The 25,032-nt window shown below is 49.6% G+C and overlaps 1 protein-coding gene across 1 annotated transcript in view; it reads left to right on the forward strand.

The window, feature by feature from the left end:
* DNAH9 (dynein, axonemal, heavy chain 9) overlaps positions 1 to 25,032 on the forward strand; it is a 257,020-nt gene that overhangs the window by 127,702 nt on the left and 104,286 nt on the right. The window contains exons 52-55 of the mRNA XM_014962673.1: positions 12,934 to 13,122; positions 15,576 to 15,811; positions 18,858 to 18,980; positions 21,277 to 21,481. Of these exons, the coding sequence (XP_014818159.1) occupies positions 12,934 to 13,122; positions 15,576 to 15,811; positions 18,858 to 18,980; positions 21,277 to 21,481 (753 nt within the window). The remainder of the gene's footprint in view (positions 1 to 12,933; positions 13,123 to 15,575; positions 15,812 to 18,857; positions 18,981 to 21,276; positions 21,482 to 25,032) is intronic.

Raw genomic sequence — 25,032 nt, forward strand, 5'->3', positions numbered from 1 at the left:
GGGGAGGTTCAGGTTGAATATTAGGAAAAATGTTTACAGTGCAAGGGTTATGAAGCCTTGGAATGGGCTGCCCAGGGAGGTGGTTGAGGCACCATCCCTGGAGGTGTTCAAAAGCCGGGTTGACATGGTGCTGGGGGACATGGTTTAGTGATGGTTTTTTTTGTCAGAGTTCGGTTGATGGTTGGACTAGATGATCTTGAAGGTCCCTTCCAACCCAGATGATTCTAGGATTCTAGGATTCTAAATGCGTGATCAAATACTGATGGGCTAAAACTATATGACTCAAAAATCATATGGTGACAACCCTGGTGGGAATGTCACAGCAGCTGTGCAGGTTTTGAAAGAAATTACAAAAAGTGTGAAAAGCCCTAAGGGTGCAGCAGGTGCCCCCGTTATCAGCCCATCGGTCTGCATCCCGGTTGGCTGTGTCTTCAAAACATGCAGCCTCCTGCTCCTCTGTGGGGGCAGTGCCCTTGTCACGGCTTCACAGATGAGAGATGCAGATAATGGCTTGTGTTCACGCTGTTCTATCAGCTGGAGCCCCCGCTCACACGCGGTGCTGCAGGGGCCCTTAATGCCTTGTATTTTGGCCTCTGCATGGGCTGTTGGCTCAGAGCGAGACGGTTCTTCCTCCAGGCGAGGCAGCGGGGCTGCAGGAGAGCGTCCCGAGCCTGAGCCCTGCCCTGGCAGGCGGTGGGGTTGGAGCTGGTTCAGCTCTGCCGAGTCGAGCTCCCCCTCTGAGCACACCGAGGAAGCGTTGATGTAGTCTTGGTGGAGAGCCCCAGTTTTTATGTGCTTTTGAGACGTCTGGATCGCTAGAGCTGCAGGGTAGGTGCAAGTAGAGGTACAGATTTAGAATCATAGAATCATTTTAGTTGGAAGAGACCTTTAAGATTATCAAATCCAACTGTTAACCCAGCTCTGCCAAGTTACCCCTAACCCATGTCCCTCAGCATCATGTCTGTCTGGCTTTAAGTACCTCCAGGGATGGTGACCCCACCGCTGCCCTGGGCAGTGTATTCCAAGGCTTGACAACCCTTTCGGGGAAGAGATTTTTCCCAATATCCATCCTAAACCTCCCCTGGCACAACTTGAGGCTATTTCCTCTTCTCCTATCACCTGGGAGAAGAGACTGACCCCCCCCGGCTACACCCTCCTTTCAGGGAGCTATGGAGGGCAATGAGGTCTCCCCTCAGCCTCCTCTTCTCCTTGGACGCAGACGTGGGCCGTGTGCTCCCCCACCGGCCTCTTCACAGCTCTTGGTCTGTGATGTCCTGCCCATCCCTGCTCTGGGGGGTGATGTGGGGACAGCTCGGTGTCTGGCTCCTGCCCGAGAGCTGGCAAAACTCACTGAAAGGCACAGCCCCTTCTTCATGGCCGCGTGGGGTGGTTCTGTAGCAGCACGGAGAGGAGGCTGCCACACTGCCCTCCTGCCCAGGAGTGAAGGGGGGGTTGTGTTCAAGCTGCTCTCTTTCCCAAGAGGCTGTCCCTGTGTCCCCAGGGAATGTCCCCTCTTCAGGGATGGAGGTTGGTCTGTCTCTGGTCCTGCTGGTGGGGCTGGTGGCAGCTAAGGCAGAATACAAAGGTATACCTGGAAGGGACGCTGGATGCAGGTTTCTCTGCTTGTTTTACCAGCTCCTGGTGGTGTTGGGTTGTGATTTGTAATTTGTACCTATCCCAACATAGCGATACAGATAAAAAGATAACCAAATGGTTAAGCTTTTTCCTTTGGACGTGGAGAGTTGTGCCCAATTCTGCATTTCGTTCTCTCAGACCTTCTTAGGTGACCTTCAGCAAATTGCTTTGCCCTGGATTTTCGGAGCTGTTTAGATTGCGGTGGGTTTTCACGGACACACAAAAAAGCTTATGTTTAGTGGGACACTGCAGTGCTGCCAGGACCTGCCCCGTTCCCCTGCTCCGTGCCTGTGTACAGAGAAACTTCTGAAAAAAGCAGTCCTCTTTAATCTCTGGGTGTCTCCTTTGGGGAACGGGTGCCCAGCTGGGGCTGCTGCGCCGACAAACGCTGTCAGGACGGCGATATACCCCATCTGAGGGGTCAGAGACAAACAGCAGGCAGGTCCCTTCCCGTACCAATTTAGATCTCTTTGTGCAACCACCGAAGGAGTTTTATGCTTTCTAGTTCTTTAGACTAAATCTCCCTGAATGCTCCCGAAACCTTTAATTAAGACAGAAAAGTGGCTTTTCCATTTGAAAGAGCTGGTTGTGTTTCCGGGGAGATTTTGCAGGATGAGTATTTCCCTGTGTCTTTCCACGGCCGAGCAAAATCCTGTTTAGAACGTGCTGTGAAGATAGATTGTGGCTCACACAGTCGTTGGTAACCACAAAATACAAGAAGAAAATGTTTCATGAAAAAGAGACATAGAAATGACGGTTTCAGTTCTTTTCACAAGTGTGTGTGTGAGTGTACACCTTACACTGAATACAATTTAATTTCACCTTGATTAGTCCTGCTGTAACAAACAGAACATGGTTTCTCAAAGGTGCATGCTGAGCATGTGAACTCTTGGCTTAAATCGTGGCTTTTCATTCAGGTTCAACTGGGATATTCTGATAAGGAAAAAATGTGGAATTTCGGTTTGGGTTTTTTTCCGGCTTAGCTGTATTGAGAAAATTGTCTTTGTAAAATGAAAGGAGCAAATAGTTTAACAAGATGGATTGTCACTTGTGATGTATGTCCCTACATGATTTTTTTAAGTTTAATAATTCCCTTTAAAAGAAAGTATTTTGATTCAGAAACAGAGATAGGACACAGGAATCAAGGTTTCCAAACATTTTCTTTGAATCACGGAATCACGGCATTGTCAGAGTTGGAAGGGGCCTCTAGAGATCATCCAGTCCAACTCCCCGGCCAAAGCAGGGCTGCCCAGAGCACATCACTCAGGAGCATCCAGGTGGGGCTTGAAGATCTCCAGAGAAGGGGACTCCACACCCTCCCTGGGCAGCCTCTGCCAGGGCTCTGCCACCCTCACCCCAAACAAGTTCTTCCTCAGATTGGAGTGGAACTTTCCATGGTCCAGCTTGTGCCCGTTGCCCCTCGTCCTGTCACTGGGAACCACTGAAAAGAGTCCGGCTCCATCCTCCTTCAAACCTCCCTTTAGATCCTTGTAAACGTAGATAAGGTCTCCCCTCAGCCTTCTCTTCTCCAGGCTAAAGAGCCCCAGCTCCTTGAGCCTTTCCTCATCAGGGAGATGCTCCAATCCCTCCATCATCTCTGTTGCCCTTCGCTGGACTCTCTCCAGCAGTTCCCTGTCTCTCTTGAACTGGGGAGCCCAGAACTGGAGGCAGGATTCCAGTGGTGGCCTCCCCAGTGCAGAGCAGAGGGGGAGAATGACCTCCCTCCACCTCCTGGCCACACTCTTCCCTACGCAGCCCAGGATCCCATTGGCCTCTTGGCCACAAGGGCACATTGGCTGCACTTGTGGTTTTTGTGGTGATGTCCCTGGTCCGATGGCTCTGAGTGTGTGTCAGGGGCTGTATAATCTCAGTGAAGCAACAGGAATATATTTGTTTTAAGTGTGTTCTTTACCTTTCTCATTAACCAGGAGTGCTCAGGGTCAGGACCTGCCTAAGAACGGTGCTCGGTCACCTCCTCGGCTGGTGCTGGGCTGTGTCCTTCACTGTGACACACCTCTGCCTGTTTGTCACTGTTTGGACATGGTTATGATGACTTATTTGGCTCCAAAGCCTCTCTGTTTCTTTCCTCTTGAAATGCTTTGGATGCGCTGGTGACCGGTTTTGGAAGAACCCTTTCCCTGTCCAGACTGTGGGACACACAGAGCTGCAAACTAGGAAACCCTGAAACCAGTAGAGCAATGGGACGTGGTCAGGGACAAACTGCATTTCCCAGCAGCGTTGGGCCAATGGGAAGAACCACGCACGGCTCTGCCCCCTCACCAGAGGGTGACATTGGCCACTCCTGAAGGTGTTTCAGTCTCTGATACATGAGACTGTCTCAGTGAATGGGTTTTAAGTCTCTGATTGAAGTGAACTGAAGCTGGTGACCAGGAGGAGGAGGAGGGTGGGAGAGCAGCCTGACCCAAGCATTGGGAGAACGTGGTGGAGATAAAGGACATCACTAGGGTTTAGGCTTTCTCCTTTGAATGGGGTGGTTATTTTTCAACCCTGCCAGTCCTTGCTGAGGTTTATAAGCCATTTTCATTCGAAAGACTGAGAGACCTGGGTCTGTTCAGCCTGAAGAAGGGAAGACTGAGAGGGGACTTTGTGAATCCTTATCAATAACTGAAGGGCGGGTATCAAGAGGATGGGGCCAGACTCTTCTCAGTGGTGCCTGGTGACAGGACAAGGGGCAACGGGCACAAACTGGAACACAGGAAGCTCCATCTGAACATGAAGAAAAATATCTTTTCTGTGAGCATGGCAGAGCCCTGGAAGAGCCTGCCCAGAGAGGTGGTGGAGTCTCCTTCTCTGGAGACATTCAAACCCCACCTGGACACGTTCCTGTGGGACCTGCTCTGGGTGACCCTGCTCTGGCAGGGGGTTGGACTAGATGATCTCCAGAGGTCCCTTCCAACCCCTGCCAGTCTGGGATTCTGGGATTCATTTAGGTTGAGTTTGGACACCTGCTCAAGTACGTTGCCGTAGCAGCGACCATGGTCAGTCATGTCCCCCTGTGCTGGTGAAAGCAGTGCCCAGGGAGGCTGGGAAGCGGTTCTGCTCTGCATTTGGAGGCGTGGAGTGTCCCCAGGCTGTGCCTGTCCATGTGCCCAGATGAGACAGGTTGAACATTGTTTTCTCCATAGTCTGTCAATGTTGTCATCTTCTACTTCCCCAGTGGCTTCCAGGACCACCCTTCCAGGCTGGACCACCCTTCCCTTTGATTATTAGAGAAAAAACAGCCAGGTGGGAGCAAATTCTTGCATCAAGGATCACCCAAAACTGAAGAATCACAGTCTTTGTGGTGGTGTGGAAGGTGGGTGCTGGGGAATCCCATGGATTCTCCTAGAAAATAGCAGCATGGTTTTTATTGATCTCTAGTTGGGAAGGATCATCGGCCTCACTTACACTGGGTACATTTTTCAGTCTGTCAGTCCCAAGCGTTGGTAACAGATGAGAAGCTGAGGGCTTGGGGAAGCCCCTGTAAACCCGCGCTTCTGCAAAGCAAAAAAGGATGGAGAGGGATTGTTTGCATTCTGGCTTTGTCTATGGCTTGTTGAGAGATGAATACACACATACACACAACCACGCAAAACACTGCTGAGAGTCTCCTGTGGCTTCAAACAACATACAGTCTGAAAAAGAGTGCAACAGCAAACAAGGGAAGAAAACCAGATATTGGTCCCGTTCCGTGTCTGCTGCTGCCATGTCTACAGATGGAACGATCGGGAAGGAGAGTTGAGTCAATGATTAGGAGCTGATGTTGATGCTTGGAGCTCTCCTGATGCTGCAAATAAGCTCATAAATTCTCTTTCTGTTGGTCCCTGCCTCCCAGCCCTCCTAACCCTACCCAACGGAGTAGTACCCAAGGGAGCCAGAAAAACACTGGAAACCATGGAAAGACATAGGAGCCCCCACAGGGACCCTCTGTGGCTGATGTCTTGTGCCCAGAGCGTGGCTGGAGGGACTGTCCCCTGCGGCTCTGCAGCCTGAGCCTCCCAGTGCCCGTCGGTTGGCTGGGGGGGTTCATCTCTCACTGCCACATGGAGGGTTCCAGCTTCCCTCTTTCCTGGAACTTCTTGCAAGGCAGGTGGAATCGCCATAACAGAAAACTGCAGGAGCTCCTGGAGCCCAGGCAACCTCGGGGCTGGTGGGGAACATTAGCTGCTGATGGGCAAAGTCACCCACGCCAAATCCTGTGCTTCTCTCTCTCGTTTCCCATGGAGCTGAGCACAGGCTGTCGGCTCAAACTCGTGTCTGGAACTGAAATCCCTGAATGAACACGCCTTGGGCAACTGTTTGGAGGCTTAATGGGTGAGAATGTGTCTTTCACCAGCCCCGTTGCAGAGGGAGAAAGGTAACTCTGCTTCTCCCGTGGCCAAGGTGCTGTAGTACCTGGTGATGCACGATTACCGGGGGTCTCAGCTTCCTGTGGATCATATGGAAAACATTGGAAAATTCTGTATGGTTAGGATGAGGGATGATTTAAAAGCCTTGGCAAGGCCAGGGTTGTTTCTGCTGGAGGAAACTGGAGGAAAAGTTCAGTGGGACTTGCTGGGAGAGGAGGAGAGGAACCCTCGGTCCCTGGGAAATCAGCGGCCACTGCCCATGGCTGGGACAGGAGCTGCGGCATCAGGTTTGTAGTTTAACATGAATCCATTCACTTTGAGGAGTTCTTATTTAGAAGTGAAATCTTAACCATGGAGAGAAGTGCTGGAGGAGCATCCCAGGCCACGTTGGTCACATCTCCTCCCCACCCCACGGCCTGGGAACAGCTCGAGCTGAGAGTCCCGCAGGTTCCTCAACTCACTGCGTGTCCTGGCTGGTGGCAGGAGAGAGGGCCCAGCACCATCGGCTGTGAATGCAGGCAGAACAGGCAGCGCCATGGCTGTTCCTGAAGGCCTGCTTAGGAAGCACACAGCTTCTACTGCTGCTGTCCAAGCCACACCACTTCTGCAGTGTGTTCAGGGAGCTGCCTGTGTCCCACTGTAGTGCTGTGCAACGCACCGTCTCTGTGTCACCTCCAGCTTCCATCCAGGAATGATGGCCCTTCCTGATGTGCCATTTATTTGCCATCCAAGACGTGTCACCTGTGTGGCTGTGGGCAGAAATAAGGTCCCAGACTTGGAAATAAGCCCGTTTGAGGTTGTACACAGAATACAGCTAACAACACGGGCAGTGTTGGTTTGGGTTGACAAGTGAACCGGGGGGGGGGATCATTTTTTACAGTAAAATTTTATAGTGCCTTTATTTTAGTTTGGCATCTCCTGGGCTTCAGATGACCTAGGGAAGATGCTCCAGCATCCAAGGACCAGGGAACATCTGGGGGTCTGTGCACCAGGAAAGGGATGATGGCTGGTGAATGGTATATGTGAGTGGATATGTGCTAATGTAGCAGATGAAATTTAGTGATGACAAATGCAAAATAATGCATGCAGGGAAAACGAACTGTAATCATGCATTTACATTGATAGGTCCTAATTGCACTATTATCACTCACAGAAGAGCTCTTGGAGTCATTGCAGAGCGTTCTCCGAGCGAGCAGCGCGGGGCTCGGCTGCAGGAAGGAAGGGGAATTGAATATGACAAACGGGGGGGGAAAAAGTCAGGAAGCAGAATTTACCAATCCCTGTATCCCTCAGATCTGTGGTGTGCCTGTGTCTTCCACGCTGAGCAGTTGAGTGACCCCAGCTCAGAGGGCTGTAGGCAACCTAGAAGAGGTACAAAGATATCTCCAACACCTTCCATATGGGAAGAGAAGGAATAGATGAGGACTCTTCATTTTTTAAAAGAGGTGATGTAGGGATTGGTGTGACAGAGTCACATAAAATCATGAAAAATATGCAGATTGATTGTTTGCTGTCCCTCATTATTAAAGATCTAAAGGTAATCAAATGAGATGGCTTTTAATTTGCTACTTGATAAATAAAAATAATTCCACTGAATTCCAGTATCTGCAGTGAAAGACACCTGGGATTTTAAGATACTGAAACTGGCAGTAGTGTGGGACCCAAGCAAAGGAAAAGAAAAGACCTCGAGGACCTCAGTGGATAAAAAAAAATCACCTGAAGAAATTCATTAGGAGTATGGAGAGAGTCTACAAGTATTAGGAAAATCAGATAAATAAAGATTTTTTGGTCTTAGAGGCTATGAGAGCAGTGTGAGAATGACCTCAAAGAGGAAGGACCTGTAGGTAGTTCATCTATAAAAGCTACAAAGGAAAGATGGAGGAAGTGGGGGACTTCTATGCACTGTTACTGCACATGAGATTAAGAATAATTTAGGTATGATCCCTAAAAATAACCAATAACTTAGAAGTAGTGTCTTGCTCCTTTTTCAACAAGTAGGATTGCAGAGGAAGAGATCTGTGAGCTGAGACCAGGGTCTGTCCAGCTTCTGCAGAACGGAGGAGGAAGAGGGGTGTATCTCACACCTGACCCCTTCCCTGCCTGAGTCTGGGTGTGTGAGATATCACAGACCTATAGGACTGAGAACGTGTGTCCCGGTTTGAGGTAAAACCGGATCAATTTTGTGTTCTGTAACTTTGCATTTTAGTTAGGCCTTTTCTAACTCTCTGAAATTAACGGCATGTTGTGGAGAAAACTGTTCCTTCTCAGAGTGATCAGACCAATGTTTGTGCTACGTGCCAGGGAATGGTGTGCAGAGAGGCCCCTGCTTATACTTATTGCTATAACAACCAAGGGCAGCCAATTTTCGTTATTTGCCCCTTAGAGGGTCAGAAACGGAAAAACGTAGAGGGATCACATCTGTGGGGAGGAACGGACAAGACAGGTGACCCAAACCTGACCAACAGGGGTATTCCATCCCATCTGCCCCATGCTCAGTATAAAAGCTGAGGGATCAAAGGGTCAACTCTCTTCCTGCAATGGCCGATGTCCGAAGAGGACCCTGTCTGTTCATCTGCCTTTGATCCCCATCCGTGTGTTCCTGACTCCAGAGCTGGAATATGTTGTATCTATTTCATTATTTTCTTCTCTTTTATTTTAATATTCTTTTTGATTAAAGTAGTTTAGTTAATTCTAAACTTTTCAATCTCCTTATCTCTTCCTCTCCTCTTTTGGGGGGCGGGAGGTGGGGAAGGGCCATCTGTTGGTTCGGTTGTGGTGATTTCGGCTGAAACCACGACAACGTGAAAATGGACATTCCCACAGAAGCAGAGGAAGCACGACTGTGGTTGAAATAACTGGGTGGTCTGGATATGGGAACCATAGCGGTGAGATGAAATGCAGTGATATAAGGTACAGACGTATAACTACAGATTTATAGCATATTGCTTGTTTTTAAAACAGGAGCATGTTGCCAACAACCAGTGAGGAGCAGTGGAATCTGTTTGTTCAGGCTTTGTCCTCCCCGTGGTATAGCACTAAGCGAGGCAGAAGTGGCCTAAGGAGGCCAGGAGCAGCCTTTCTAGCAGGGCTGAGGGGGGAGCACTGGAATCTGTTTGTTCAGGCTTTGGCCTCCTAAGTGAGGCAGAAGTGGCCTAAGGAGTCCAGGAGCAGCCTTTCTAGCAGGGCTGAGGGAATATCAATATGTGCTGAGGTCAGCAAAAGGACCTGGGGAAACCTCTGCAGCTTTGTGAGTAGGAGGGTGGTTCATGTTCCTGAGGGAAGAACTCGGCTGGGACAGGTTTAGGGACAGCTCTGAGGCTGGGTGGGGCAAAGAATCATAGACTAGAATCATAGAATAGTTTGGGTTGGAAAGAACCTTAAAGACCATCCAGTGCCACCCCCTCCCACCAGACCACGTTGCTCCAAGCCCCCTCCAACCTGCCCTTGAACCCCTCCAGGGATGGGGCAGCCACAGCTTCTCGGGGCAACCTGGGCCAGGCTCTCACCACCCTCACACCAAACAAGTTCTTCCCCAGATCTCATCCCAATTTCCCCTCTTTCAGGGTCAAACCCTTCCCCCTCATCCTATGGCTCCCCTCCCTGATCCAGAGTCCCTCCCCATCTCTCCTGGAGCCCCTTGAGGGACTGGAAGGGGCTCCAAGGTCTCCCTGGAGCCTTCTCTTCTCCAGGCTGAACCCCCCCAACTCTCTCAGCCTGTCCTCACAGCAGAGGGGCTCCAGCCCTCCCAGCATCTTGATGGCCTCCTCTGGCCCTGCTCCAGCAGCTCCATGTCCTTCCTGTGGTGAGGACCCCAGAGCCTGAGGCAGTACCCTCCAGTACTAGGTGGGGTTCTCCCCCAGAGCAGAGCAGAGGGGCAGAAAACCTGCGGCCTCTCCTTCTGCTCCTGGGAGGAGTCAGGCTGCCCCACAGGCAGTTGTCACTCACCCAGAGGAACAGGTTTGTCACAGCAGAAAGGCCATCAGGGCTGTTATTGCAGGTGTCTGGTAGTTCTTTCGTTCTTACGAATAATCATAAAGGATCTGGATGAGAAGGTGTGTAAGCAGTCATAATATAAATACAGTAGTGATGGAGACTGTCCATAAGGAATTGTAAAAATGATGCCAAGTGATGGAGGAATGAAATGCTAGGGAGATAAATGTAAAGTAACATATATTGGAAAAAATCAGTTTTCACTTTCCATGGCCTGTCAGTGATGCTGAGGTGCCCATTAGCATTCAGGAACAAGACCATGGCGTTAAGAGTTCTGTGATTCTGAGTATGAGCTCTGTGCTCCCAGAGGCAAAGAAAACCCCTCAACAAACCGAAAACCCAAGCTGAAATTGAGTGTTAGGGTTTATTAGGAAAAGAAAAGAGAAGAAACCAGAGAAAAATCACAATCTCACTATACAAATACTTTCTAAATAAATCCTGAATGTGCAGCTGAACCTCCGCCCCCTCTGCCGTTACCTCAAAGGATGTGGCAGGATGGGAAATGGTGCAGAGAAGGGAACAATAAAAAGAAACCGGATAATAAAGATTACATCATTCTGTAAAGATAAAGATTGCAAGGACAATCAAAAGGCTTCTTCTGTGTGAGGCATTACTGAGTAGGCTAAAGCTCCTCAACCTCAAAAGGAGACACAGAAGGGGTATCAAGGGCTGGGAATCAGGAGTGGTCTGGAGGAGGTGACAGGAGCGGGGTTGTTTGCTGGTTTTCCACTGAGCAAACAGGTTTTAGCAATTGAAAGGATTTCCTTTTTCTTACAGAAATCATATCTAAACTGTGTATCTCCTGGCCACACAGTGCTGTAGATGGCAGAGGCTGGTTGATATCCGTGGCAGCTTAGACTCAGTCATGAAGGAAAAAGTCATCAGTGGCTATTAAGCACAAAGATAAAAGCTCCGTTTGAGAAGGTCCTTAAGCCCCAGTGGTGGGAAGCTGGGAGATGATGTCAGGAGCTATCACCAGGTTCTCATCTGTACAGTCTGCCCCGGTCACTCGCTAAGGGCTGCTGGTGGCAGAGAAGGTGACGAGGGAGGTGGCCCCTGGGTTTGTCCCGGCAGAGCTGTTCCTGTGGTTGTGTGTTTCAGAGGGGACCTACACCAGCTTCCTTTGCTTGGCCAAGCAGAGCACAGTCCCTAGGAAATACCAGCTATCTATAAAGGCATCTGGAGTGGGTGGAAGGAGAGCTGTTTGAGCTGCAGGACAGTGTCTGCATGAGAACCCATGGCATAAACTGGACAGGAGTAAATTTGTGTTTGCAATCAGAAGGTGGCTTCTAACCCTCAGAAGGCAGCAAGGTTCTACTAGAAGTAAGACTTGGTCGAGTTGGAACAAGTTCCAGCTCAAGTTGGAAGGTGTGATGGTGGAATTCAGTGAGGATCTGAAGGTGGTGCTTTCCCAACCTAGGGACCTGCGTTTTCCGTATCAGTTTAAAACAGAAAAATAACCCAGTTTAGAGGAAGGAGTTATTCAGGGTGTTCCTAAGGCTCATCCAAAGAATTGGGGTTAGAGCTGGGCCTATTTAACTTTTAACAGTGACCTGAAAGAAGGAGACAGTGTCATATTAGTCACATTTGCAGCACACCTTAGCTGGGGAGGTTTGCGGAAGAGAAGCATATAGAGGCATTTTTCATAAAAATGAGAAATGTGAGAAATAACGCCAAGCTTGTGTGGACAGTGTAACTGAAGAAGAAAACCAGAAAGTGCTGGCTGGCCCAGGTAAGAGAAGTGTGTGTGCAGGGGGATCTGTACGTTACATGGATGTTTCCAGAGCGCTTTGGCAACAGGAGAAGGACTGTGAATTTGGCATCAGCTTTGGCATTCTCCATCTCAAATCCATGAAGCCAATTTAAAACTGGGTTGGGTTTTTCTGGCTTGTGAACCTGAGGGATGACTTCTATTCATATTCCCAAGCTGTGTTTCTTAGTCAATAGAGCTAAAGTTTTCCCCTCAAAAAAATGAGGTTGGGGGGTGGGAGGTCAGGGTACCTCCTAGAATCACAAGACTTCAGGAATGAGGGACCATTGGTACCCTGAAAAGTGCCAATGGCCAAAGTTGTCCGCTTATGTAGAGATAACTTATTTTACAAGTAGATGCCGTACCCTCTTCAAAGCTGGTAACTCCCTGGTTCGACTTGTTGTGCACTGGGTGCTTATGAAGTGTCCACCGGTAAGTGTTTTCTTGACAGAGCCTTAAGGAAAGGAAAATGTAGACCCAAGAGGACGGTAGTAAAAATCCCATCTACCCAGGGTAATAATGAATTAGGTCAGGGTATCTCCTAGAATCACAAGACTTCAGGAATGAGGGACCATTGGTACCCTGAAAAGTGCCAATGGCCAAAGTTGTCCGCTTATGTAGAGATAACTTATTTTACAAGTAGATGCCGTACCCTCTTCAAAGCTGGTAACTCCCTGGTTCGACTTGTTGTGCACTGGGTGCTTATGAAGTGTCCACCGGTAAGTGTTTTCTTGACAGAGCCTTAAGGAAAGGAAAATGTAGACCCAAGAGGACGGTAGTAAAAATCCCATCTACCCAGGGTAATAATGAATCGTGTGAAACAGCCATGGGCTGTGGCTGTTGGAGAGCAGTGCTCTGTGTGAGAGAGGGTGTAACGAGCTGTGAAACTGTGGCATTAAGGCAATTAACATCTGATGGGCTGCCTCAGGAATCCTTATGCAGATATCTATGTGAATTCCTGCTGGGGAAGTGATGGGTTTTGCCTTGATGATTTTGGAGGAGCTGTGGAGCAGACGGCTGGGATTGGGCTGCAGGATTTCACTGAATGGGAGGGAGAGTTATCAAAGTAACCACTGAATTATTCCCATCCCCAGGTTTTAAACTTTAGCAAATCACCATTGAGTTGAGGGACAAGGTATGGACACGGCCAGATCCTGAGATAGTGCTTGAAGAACCACTGTGATGACCAATTTGATTTGGGAATTGTAGGTTGGGGGTCTCGCCTCTGAGAACGTGAGATGGGCTGAGGCTGTGAAGGACTTCAAACAGCAGCAGAGCACCTTGTGTGGCGACATCCTGCTGATTACGGCCTTCGTCTCCTACCTGGGCTATTTCACCAAGAAATACCGACAAGACCTGCTGGAGGGAATCTGGAAGCCATATTTGCACCAGCTAAAAGTAAGCCCTGATTTCTCTGAAAAGCTGTTGGTACTGGAATTTACATGGCCATGAATTCTGATGTCCCCAAGTAAGGGGATCTCTGAAATGAGGGGGGGTCCCTGTGGAGTTGGACTGAGGAGCAGGATGCAGCCACACTGGATTTGCTCCTCTCTGGGGAAGATACTGAGATGTCACAGAATCACAGAATCTTCTAGGTCGGAATGGACCTTAAAGACCATCTTGTCCAACCGTCAACCTAATTTTGACAAAAATAAACACCCATGTCCTTGCTCCATGGAAGCGACCCGATTCCTCCATGCAGAGGACAATCCCTGATGGGGCAGCCCCAGCCTGGAACCCAGTGCCAGTGCTGAGGATTTTAACCAGGGGCCAGGGATGGCCTGGAAGGAGGGAGGTAGCGTGGAGCAGGGGTTGCTGGAGCAGGCAGAGCTCCCTGCCAGCTCTCCAGGAGGCTTGGAAAAACTCCAGATGGTCCTTCATGCTGGACACAAGCTCTGCTCATGCTGGCCATGCCTCTTGGCTGATCTCACCCATGTCTTGCTGCTTGGACCAGATGGAGACTGTCGTGCTTCAAACTTGTTTAACGTTTCACTAATTTTTACCAGGTCCCCTCATGCATCAGTAAATGCCAGTGTTCGGTCTCCTGCAGGACTGAGCTTATACACATCCGATATCCCTGTAGTAACTGGGTGGTATCAGTCCTGGGGAAATGCCAACAAGCTTTTAAATAAGGTCACAACTGGGCAGTGATGCCCAAATCAAAATGCTGAGAAAACCAGCAAGTTCCTTAGGATGAGAGAGGAAAAAAAAATAAAAATCATTCCATATTTCTTAGTATTAAGCCAAAAATTTAGTTAAGAAAGGCAATATTGTTCCAAAAATGACCCGACTCGACTCTGTGTAGAAATTTCAAGGAATTACCTGTATTTCTAATGTAAAATTAAAGACCCATTTTGTTCAGATAACTGGCACAGATTGCTCTCTGGTTGTCACACCCAGAAATGGCCTCTCATGTCAGACAAGTGTTTCTGGAGCTGCTAACGCTGTTTTGCAACACAAGAGCAGGTTTACTGGGGTGTTCATTAGATTCCTCCAAGCTGTGGGCTCCCAGAGCTGGTACGGGCAGAGCATGAGCCGAGCCTGCCCCGCTGGGCTGGGCCATTCCCAGGGCTCAGTGCAGGCAAAAAGCTTTGGGATGCTCCTGTAATTTGTGCTCCTTGACAACGGGATTGGGAAACATTTAATAGTAAATTAAAATGATCCTGTAGAATGGGAAAACACTGATAAATATGACTTAGCAGTTTTTAATTACAGTATGAAAGACAGAGCTCCAAGGGTCATGAGTAGTGCCACAGAGTGCACTTGGAGGCCCTTCACAAGTTCCCCAGGGGTCAGTACTGGGTCCAGTCCTCTTCAATATGTTCATCAATGACCTGCATGAAGGGACAGAGTGTACCCTCAACAAGTTTGCTGAGGGTACACAACTGGAAGGGGTGGCTGACACAACAGAAGGCTTTTTCATGGCCATCCAACAAGACCTGGACAGGCTGGAGAGTTGGGCCAGAGGAACCTGATGAACTTAAACAAGAGCAAGTGTAGGGTGCTGCACCTGGGGAGGAATAACCCCTTGGACCAGTACAGGTTAGGGCTGACCTGCTGGAGAGCAGCTCTGAGGAAAAAGACCTGGGAGTCCTGGTGGACAGCAGGATGACCATGAGCCAGCAATGGGCCCTTGTGGCCAAGAAGGCCAATGGCATCCTGAGGTGCATCAAGAAGAATGTGACCGGTGGGCCAAGGGAGGTCATCCTGCCCCTCTGCTCTGCCCTGGGGAGGCCCCAGCTGGAGCACTGGGTCCAGTTCTGGGCTCCTCAGTTCCAGAAGGACAGGGAGCTGCTGGAGAGGGTAGAGCAGAGGCTACAAAGATGATGAGGGGCCTGGAACATCTCTTTGATGAGGAAAGGCTGAGGGACTTGGGTCTTTTGAGTCTGGAGAAGAGAAGACTGAGGGGGGATCTGATCAACACCTAGAAATACTTAAAGGGAGGGTGTCAGGAGGATGGGGCCAGTCTGTTTTCAGTGGTGCCCAGGGACAGGACAAGAGGGAACAAGCACTGATTTGAACATAGAAAGTTCAATCTAAACCTGAGGAGGAACTTCTTTCCTGTGAGGGTGGCAGAGCCCTGGCAGAGGCTGCCCAGAGAGGTGGTGGAGTCTCCTTCTCTGGAGACATTCAAAACTTGCCTGGACACGTTCCTGTGGGACCTGCTCTGGGTGGACCTGCTCTGGCAGGGGGTTGGACTGGATGATTTCCAGAGGTCCCTTCCAACCCCACATCATTCTGTGGTTCTGTAATTAAGCTTTCTTGAAATATTTTCCTTGCTGGTGTAGGTCACGAGTCACACTCACTGGTTTTTGCCGACACACTGGGAAACATTTCTCCTTTCCTCCCAGGTGCCGATCCCTGTGACCCCGTCCCTGGATCCCCTGACCATGCTGGCAGATGATGCCGATGTTGCAGCGTGGCAGAACGAGGGCCTGCCAGCCGACCGCATGTCCACCGAGAACGCCATCATCCTCACCAGCTGCGAGCGCTGGCCCCTCATGGTGGATCCCCAGCTGCAGGGCATCAAATGGATCAAAACAAAGTATGGCCAAGACCTCCGAGTGATCCGCATCGGGCAGAAGGGGTAAACATCGGCCTTACCACATCATAACACCTTCTAACGGTTACCTGCCTGTCCTATTTGATGAACAGTGTCTATTTAACTGCAACCATCCGAGCCAATTACATTGAGGAAAACCCTCAAATACATTTGCGCATTAGCTGCTTATTCATTACCAAAATGATAGAGATTTCTCATTAAGCAGAGGGTCTGTTTAGTGCTTGGCTCAGTTACCATAGAAACTCCTCTGAAACCAAGGGTGGGGAGAGCTCTGTGCTGGAGGCTGAGCTACATGTGGGACTACGGCATCCTCCCTCCACTTATCTTGTGTGTCCTGGCTCAGTCTGACCCAGGAGGGCGAGTAGGGCTTCCTGCCTCATGGGAGAAGGGAGAGGGCCTGGGCACGGAGGGTGAAGCTGCTGTGAGGGTCACCATGCCCTCTAAACCATCTGGGCTAACTCTGCGCCCATGCTGGCCGCAGCCTGGAGGTTCTCATGGCAGCAACCCTGCATTGAGCTGCCTAAATCTTTTATGGGAAGGCTTTTCTGCTCCTGGCCTTTACCTCCGCTCAGCGGACAGACTGGCATTCTGCTTTCTCAGTTTCCACCAATTTTGACCCACTAGTGAGCCCCAGATGGGATGGACCAGGCCCAGAGTCAAATCCCTACTTGGCTGTGAGCCCTGAGATTATTTTTTTTTAATACAGAGCAAAACAGTGGCAACAGGTGAGAGTGACCCAGGCTTGGTACTTGCAAATTCATGTGGATTTGGAGATGTCTTGGGCTTGCCCAGGTTGTTTTGCTGCTACCTCCTCTGCTGTCCTCATGGAAAATAACAAGAATTTATTAGATGTGATCTCATGTGGGATGAAAACACAGCTCATTTTTTCATTAGAGCAAACTTCTGTTTCCTGGCCAACCTGGTCACTGTGCCCTGCAGTTATTCCAAGTGGCCTGTGGAAGAGTAAGGATCCCGGAGGAGGCCCCTAAATACAAACCTTCAGGACGGCACAAGAGGAAGGGACCCTGTGACATTCGTCTGCTGCCATTACAGCTCTCTGTGCAAACACAGCAGCTCTTTTTCCTCTCTCCCCAGCCACGCAGCAGGCTGGTAGGGGCTCCAGGAAGGGAATTCAGGGTGTTGCTGTGAAGCCTCAGGGCCTTTGGCTAAAAGCATCATTCACTGGCCCTTTGCAGCAAATTAGGGAGTGCTTCCTCGCCTGGGAAACGATGCTTCTTGGCTTTCAACTGCTTTAAGAGGTTTAAACCCACACTTTTCTCCTCCTCAGGTAAGGGCCATTTGAGCAGCTTTGGATCCAGCTACTGGCATTCTTTATGGATGTTTCTTTGTATAAGATATTCCTGGGCTCAGAAATATGGGGGCTGCTGGTCAAGGTTGGGGTTTGCATTGTGCCAACATATTCCTTTAAAGGTTGGGCCTAAAGGTCACTCCGAACTTATTGTCTTAGATCTTTCTGTCATCTCTTGAGGTCCCAAAATCTCTAGCCTAGATGAGGAACCTAAATTTTATCCAGTGTAATTAGTCGAAGTGATGCAGTGATGGTGTGATGGCACCCGGAGAGCATCCTCACCGCACACCCAGGGCCCTTCTCTCCTCCCTGCAGAGACATTGCGTGAAGGGCAGAGCAGCCCTGAAAGAGAGAGCAGAAATGCCTGGTTCTGCCCTTCCCAGTACAAGGCATCCCAGTGCAGAGCATCCCCATTCCACAGTCAGGGGCCCAGTTCCCTCATGAGGAAGGAAGTTGTCATAAATCATAGAATCACAGAATGGTTTGAGTTGGAAGGGACCTTAAAGACCATCCAGTGCCACCCCCTGCCCTGGGCAGGGACACCTCCCACCACACCAGGTTGCTCCAAGCCCCCTCCAACCTGCCCTTGAACCCCTCCAGGGATGGGGCAGCCACAGCTTCTCTGGGCAACCTGGGCCAGGCTCTCACCACCCTCACACCAAACAAGTTCTTCCCCACATCTCATCTCCATCTCCCCTCTTTCAGTTTGAAGCCATGCCCCTCACCCTATGGCTCCCCTCCCTGATCCAGAGTCCCTCCCCATCTCTCCTGGAGCCCCTTGAGGGACTGGAAGGGGCTCCAAGGTCTCCCCGGAGCCTTCTCTTCTCCAGGCTGAACCCCCCAACTCTCCCAGCCTGTCCTCACAGCAGAGGGGCTCCAGCCCTCCCAGCATCTCTGTGGCCTCCTCTGGTGGTGTCCCAACTGATGTTCTTCTGATGTTGGTGGCCCCAGAGCTGGAGGCAGCACTGGGGGGTGTCTCCCCAGAGTGGAGCAAAGGGGCAGAATCCCCCCCTCACCCTGCTGGCCACACTGCTGGGGAGGAAGCCCAGGATGTCGGTAGTTTCTGGGCTGCCAGCGCACGTTGCTGGCTCATGTTGGGCTCGTCATCCACCAACAACCCCAAGTCCTTCTTCTTAGGGCTGATCTCAATCCATTTTCCACCCAGCCTGGATTTGTGCCTGGGATTGCCCTGACCCAGGTGCAGGACCTTGCACTTGGCCTGGGTGAACTTCATGAGGTTGGCACGTTCTCACCTCTCCAGCCTGTCCAGGTCCCTCTGGATGGCATCCCTGCCCTCCAGTGTGTTGACTACTCCACACAGCTTGGTGCCATCAGCAAGCTTGCTGAGGGTGCCCTCAGTCCCAAATGTGACCCTGGACCCTGGGCAGAACAGAGCTGAAACCTGCTCTTCTTCCTCACTTTTATGCAAGATTAACTGCACCAGCGGGTTCTGGGGGAAACAAAGTTATTTGCTAAAAATAACCTGAAGCTGCCCCATGTTTGTCCCCTGGTCCTCATGCTCTTTCCTTGGGAAAGAAGACACTGTTATTATTGCTTGGGAGGTCTGAGACCTGATTCTCTTTGTTGAACAGCCGAGACTCTGCCAGTGCCACTTTCTGTCCCATGTGTTGACACCTTCTCACCCCTCTTTCCCTCTCGCAACTGCTGGCACATGTGTGTCACTGCTGTCACAGCGTGGAGCTGCCCTCCCTCCCCCAGCTCCATCCTTGCTGTGGTGGGTACCAGTGCCATTTCCCACAGGTACCTGGACACGATGGAACGAGCCCTGGCTGCAGGAGAACTGGTTCTGATTGAAAACTTGGAGGAATCCGTGGATCCAGTTTTGGGGCCTTTACTGGGGCGAGAAACGATCAGGAAAGGAAGGTGAGCTCTGGGGAGGTGGGAATGGGCTCTTGGTGCTGTTGTGCTTTCTGTTCCTCGCCTCAAATTGTGAGCGTTCATATAGTGCAGCACTAACATCTTGCCTTCAGAAGTGAGGACGTTTTAAATCAGGCAATCACAGGTGATTCAGTCACAGGATGGCTTTGAAATAAACCCAGATTTTCCATTTTGTTGGGCAGCGTCGTTCAAACCTCGTGTAAAAGAGAGATCTGTAATTCTCCTTTTGTAGAGTGACCTTGGTGGCTGTAATTGGCTGTCCTGACACTGAATTATTACCAAAATAGCTATTGCTGTTGTGAAGGAAAAGTAACCTTGGGTTTTAGCAAACACTGCGCACCGCTTAGGGATATAGATGTAGTGTTAAGCATTGAGAATATATACGGGTTTTTAATGAGGTCAGGTTCTTCGTGGCAGCTGCTGGTCACCCTCCAGCCAAGAGGGGCAGCGAGGGAGTTCACTTTCTCCTTCTTTCTGTACCTAAAGTTAAATAAGCACATTTTTAGTGTGTGCTCAAATAAAGGCAACCAATAAAACCTTGTGCTCAGTGCTGAACCTGATCCGGGGGCTCTTTTGATTTTGTTTCACTGGCTTTTGCAGAGCAGAGTCATCAGCCTTCAGAGGGCTGTGTGTTGTTGGGGCTTTCAGAAGTCTCTGCCCCCAGTGGCATGGCCGTGGGCAGGACCCGGCGTGGGGTGACCCCTGTGCCTCCAGCGCCGTCCTGCTTCTGGCTTTGTGCAGGAAATAAAAAAAAAAAAAAAAAAAAAAGCCTGTTTAAGCTCTGCCTTTCACATTCCAAGGGCTGGGAAAAGCAGGCTGCCTGGGAAGTTTGCAGGGGAAAACATCCCAAGAAGGGTGTCTGGCTGTGGGTTCAGCTGCAGGATGGAGGGGAAGGACCATTTTGGAGGGAATGACGGTCCTGGATGAAGGGGATAGAAATGTTTGGAAGCAGAGGTGGGGCAGAGCAGAGATGGTGTGATTCCTGAGCACCCCAGCAGTGGAAAACTCCGTCACCCCTTTCAGGACTGCATGTCTCGGCTCTCAAAACTCCCTGAGAGATCACATGTTGCATAAGAAAGGGAAAATAAGTCATAAATCAAATAAAAAGTCCATGGGGTTTGTGTTTTGCAGGACAGAGGGCCAGGCTGTGAGCTGTGTGTGCTGCCTGGGAGCTCTCTGCCTTGGGTTGATGGTGGTAAAAGCAATGGGGCTGGCCAAGAGGACACTGTTGGACTGGGAAGTGCATGCAAGTTCCCAGGATAACACCACTGTGTCCAGCTGCATCCCTGAAAGCCTTTCCAGTTTCTCTTTTCCTCTGCTTGCTATGGGCTTTGTTAAACTTGGGTTCACAGTATGTTGATTCCTGGGGTCTCTGTGAGTTTTAGACTCCATGTCAGAAATGGAATCCAGGAGAAAAGGGGGTTTTCCTGACCGATGTCACCTCCCAGGATTGACATTCAGCCACTCTCCAGACCTGGATCACTGCTCCAGCTCAGTGCAACCACAGAGTTGGCCTCATCTATGCCAACAGACCTGGCAATTTTAGCCTTGGCTAATAAAAATCTCAACTGAGAGGCTTTTTCTCCATGTAGCACCAGATTTAGGGAGAATCACAGAATTACAGAATGATATGGGTTGGAAGGGACCTTTGGAGATCATCCAGTCCAACCCCCTGCCAGAGCAGGTCTACCCAGAGCAGGTCCCACAGGAACGTGTCCAGGTGGGTTTGAATGTTTCAAGAGACAGAGACTCCACCACCTCCCTGGGCAGCCTCTGCCAGGGCTCTGCCACCCTCACAGGAAAGAAGTTCTTCCTCATGTTTAGATTGAACTCCTTATATTCAAGTTTGTGCCTGTTCCCTCTTGTCCTGTCCCTGGACACCACTGAAAAAAGACTGGCCCCATCCTCCTGACACCCTCCCTTGGGATATTTATAGACGTTGATGCAGCAGAGGGCATCAACAAGCCAATCAGACAGCAAATGCAGCCTCTGTGAAAAGCAAAGCAGGCTTCAGGTTTGAACTGGCCATCCTCCTACTGGAAACTGGGAGACTTCTCAAATAGGATCCAGAATTCAGGGGCAACTCTCTGGGGTTTTTATCCTAAGTCAGAAGTGATTCAGGTATGTCCAATTCCAATTACTTTTTGCCTTAATAGTGATTTCTGTGTGAAGAGCGCGAAGTCCCGCAGTGGTAGATGCCATGGACTGATACCACCCTTTGCCTTGGGGTGAAGTGTCCTGGAGTAGCCGTGCACTTACACTCCTTTCGCTCTTGTTTCAGGTGCATTAAGATCGGGGACAAGGAGTGTGACTTCAGCCCCACTTTCCGTCTGATCCTGCACACGAAACTGGCCAACCCCCACTTCCCCCCCGAGCTGCAGGCCCAGTGCACCCTCATCAACTTCACCGTCACCAGGGACGGGCTGGAGGAGCAGCTCCTCGCCGCCGTGGTCAGTGCCGAGCGGCCCGACCTGGAGGAGCTCAAGGTTGGTGACTGAGAAGAAGTAGAAATAATAATAACAACATTAATAATAAATTATTAGTATCATTATTGTGGTTTCAACCAAACAGCATTTCGTGTGCAAGGTTGCACAGATTGCTGAGCTCATCACAAAATCAGGAGATTTCCCTGGAATGAAAACACTAAGGGATTTTTTTTCTTCAGCCTTTTGTTTTCTTGGTATTTTGGGAAGACTTAGTTAAAGTCTTTTTCTCAAGTTTTTTTCTCCAGAAATTTGGGTAAGAATCTCTTTCTTTCCCTACTCTTCTTGGAAATTGAAACTGAGATTCTCATTATATCGTTTTTTTTTCTGGACTTGACAGATTCCATTTTGGAGGTAAGATTAATCTGGCTTGATTTTAGGCATTTATAGTATAAGATTCCCACTGTAAATATTGTGAGGCTGGTAATGAAATGTTTTTGTTCCGTTTTTTCCTCCCACTTGTTTGTAACAGGCCAAAATGTTCTCTGTCTCTCTTTTTTTAATAACTATGGCTTCAGTTTAGAGATAATTTTTAAAAGAAACCCCTTTGTTCTAATGGTACATCTAACAATATGACGAATATGTGCAGTGCTAAATATTTACTGAGAGTGGGAACAAATTTACTGCCCACATTCAGTCAGGCCAGGCCAGTTTTGTAATAGTCTTTACATTTAATGAGGTCCTCGAGTACGTTAGCTATGCAGCCTTAATGATGCGTCTCGTTTTAACCAGGCTCATGTGCTAACGAGCCAAAAGATGGCATCCAAAATACATAATGAACATACATACTGTGTAAGCCATGGCGTTCTCCCTGCGGCTGGGAGAGACCCTGAGCCCCTCCATCAGCCTCCTCCCCGGCACAGGCTCAGCTCCTGGTCACAAACGCCTCAAACGGCCCCTTTTCTGTGGGGATTTTCTCTCAAGGGGGCAGGGGGTGGCCACCATCAGCTGAGCGGTGTCATTAGTAGCTGCTGTTACGCTAAGGACCCTCCCCCTCGGCAGCGTCACTCATGAGGGTTGCTGTCACTATAAGAAAGACAAATTCAATATCGCCTGCAGTCAACAGATCCACAATTAGACTCTGAAAATTAGTCCCTCACAATCGGCAGCACTTCCCTCCCAGGCTGTAACGGAGCTGGGGATTCCAGAACAGTGAAAATCATGTGAATTGGGCATCTTTTGGAGTCCCTGCTCCTTCGGGGTGGGCGTTGTGGAGGGAGGAGGTTGGGTGCAGGACCAGGGAAACAGTCCCTAAGCCCCATCGCTGCCACCGGCCTGGGTGATACGGGGCTGTGGGGGCTGGCTTCAGAAAGCACTGAGCAGACACGGGTTGGTGTGGGGTGTAATTTCCTTTTCCTTTGAGAAAATTTAAGACCTTTTTCTCTACGTCACCACAGCAAGAGCCCACTGCCTCTCCTCTCATCTTCCCTCCTGCTACAGTCCTGCTGCCCCAGCGGATGTCATGGGGGGAGACAACCAGCCCGGTGCTCACCCTGGTGTCTGCTGGATGGGGAACAGTCAGTCAAAAAAATCCCTTCCCCCTGGGATAGAAGCGAAGCTGGGTCTCCTTTAGCCATGGTGAGGGCCTGGGGTGGCTGCAGCCTGGGGGCTCTGCACCTTCCTCTGCCCCTCGGCCATTTACTGCTGTGGAGAACAACCAGGGCTGTTATCTGATGGCTGGGGGGAGCTCCTTGAAGACACAGATCTGAATCTTCGGGTTCCCCAAAGAAGAGATCACTTCTTTTGGGGGTGTTTTAATCCATCCTCTCCACACAGTTGTTATTGAGCTCAAAGCCTTGTTATGGGCAAAGATGGAGCACACCTTGTATGTGGAGCCTAGAACTTGTTGTTAGTAACCTAATCAAAATTCATCAAACAGCTACTATTAATCCAATTACGATAACACTATCATTAATAAATGTTTTCTTAGCACAGTCCATTTCTAACATCTTTTTCTTCATTGATTCCCAGTTACTCAGTCTTTGTGTTCCTTCTTACCCTTGAAGCTCTCTCTGTCTCATTCCCAGGACTCCTCTCCTGTCACAAGAGGTGTTCAGAGCCTGGGACATCTTTGCTCTCTACCCTGTTTTGGTTCTGGAGACACATCAATCTGTCCAGAACTTGCTCTGACTCTAAATTAAAGCCAGGTTGGGGCAGCTGTGACCTGGCTATGAGAGGTCCCAGCGCAGAGGAACTGGAACCAGTTTAGGCTAAGGCAAGCAAAGCTGAGTCCTGAGCCCTTCTCTCTCAGGTTGGCACAAACCCTCTGGCCTTTAATTAGTCTCATTTGCAATTTTCCTTTTGCAAGGATGTCTGTGGTCCCTGTGCTAGCAGCGCTGCCTGTTGTCCATGTATGGTGGTTTCAGGTATGTCCCACTTTCACCAGGCTTCGCTGCTTGGACTGAAACATCTCGAATGGCATTTGGCTCAAATGCCTCCAATGTGTGTTTAGTGCTCTGAACCACCTTGGGAAGAATATTTTGGCAGCTGAGTCCAGAGCTGTAGGTGGACAGTCCATAAGTTAGGGTCAGGAGGTAAAGTGTGTGATAAAGTCCCTGCACATCTGGGCTGTGATGGACAGTGTTGAGGTTCTCCAGACAAGAAGGTGCCCTGCAGCAGTGGATTGAAAATACAGCGATACTTCTTTTTCTCTGCTTTGTGATGTTTAAATAACACAATCAAACTGGCAGAAAGGAGGAGGAGAGGAAGGTGGCTGCTGTGGCTGAGCTGGGGAGGGGCCGGCAGGGAATCCTGCGAAATGGGCCTGTAGCTTTGGTGAACTTTTATCTTTTTCATGGAGCAAAATGTTGAAGTCTCTCGGTGTAACTTGTTTCCCAGAAGTGGCGCCGTTATATATCAACTGTGAAGTAACAGCTAATGAGCTCCACTGCAGAAATAAGAAATGATGACCTTGCTACTGCTGAAAACAATAGGGCGATAAAGCTGCAGCAGATGCATGCTGTTGTGGGGAACACAGCGTTGTCTGCGCTTCTGAGGGTGCGTTTCAGAAATCGTGTGGTGATTACAAGCTGTTGGAGCAAAAATCACACACATCCTCATTAATAACTCCAGGGCTTACAGTCCATGGTCTGGATTAATAGCTTGCAAAACATCATTTTTGAAGGCATGCTATGCTTGAGTGACAGGAACGCGCAGGATTAGCCATGTTAGTGTTCTGTTTTAAGACTTGTAAAATATTTACCACTGTGGGCAAACTCCTGTGTGTAATGACTACACAACAGGCTTTTAAAAACAGCCACTTACAGCTGAAATACCAATACAAGGCATGCTTTGGTGCACACTCTGCCGAATACTTGGGTTGACATTAACATGGAACGAGTGTGTGTGCAGCAAGCATGTGAAATTTCAGCCCAAATATTGAAAGATGACTTATTAATGGAAGAGTTAGTTAATCTGCCTGAAAAACTCTGACAACAGAGCAAACGTTGTCTGCTCCCTCAGGTGCTGTGGGATTGGAAGAGACGTGGGGTCACATTTCCCATTTCTGGGGCTCTTCCAGACCCTGTAGGTGGATGGAAGGTGGGGGTGTGTTT

This window comes from Calidris pugnax, unplaced genomic scaffold (genome assembly GCF_001431845.1).
Source record: "Calidris pugnax isolate Ruff unplaced genomic scaffold, ASM143184v1 scaffold470, whole genome shotgun sequence".
Taxonomy (NCBI): Eukaryota; Metazoa; Chordata; class Aves; order Charadriiformes; family Scolopacidae; genus Calidris; species Calidris pugnax.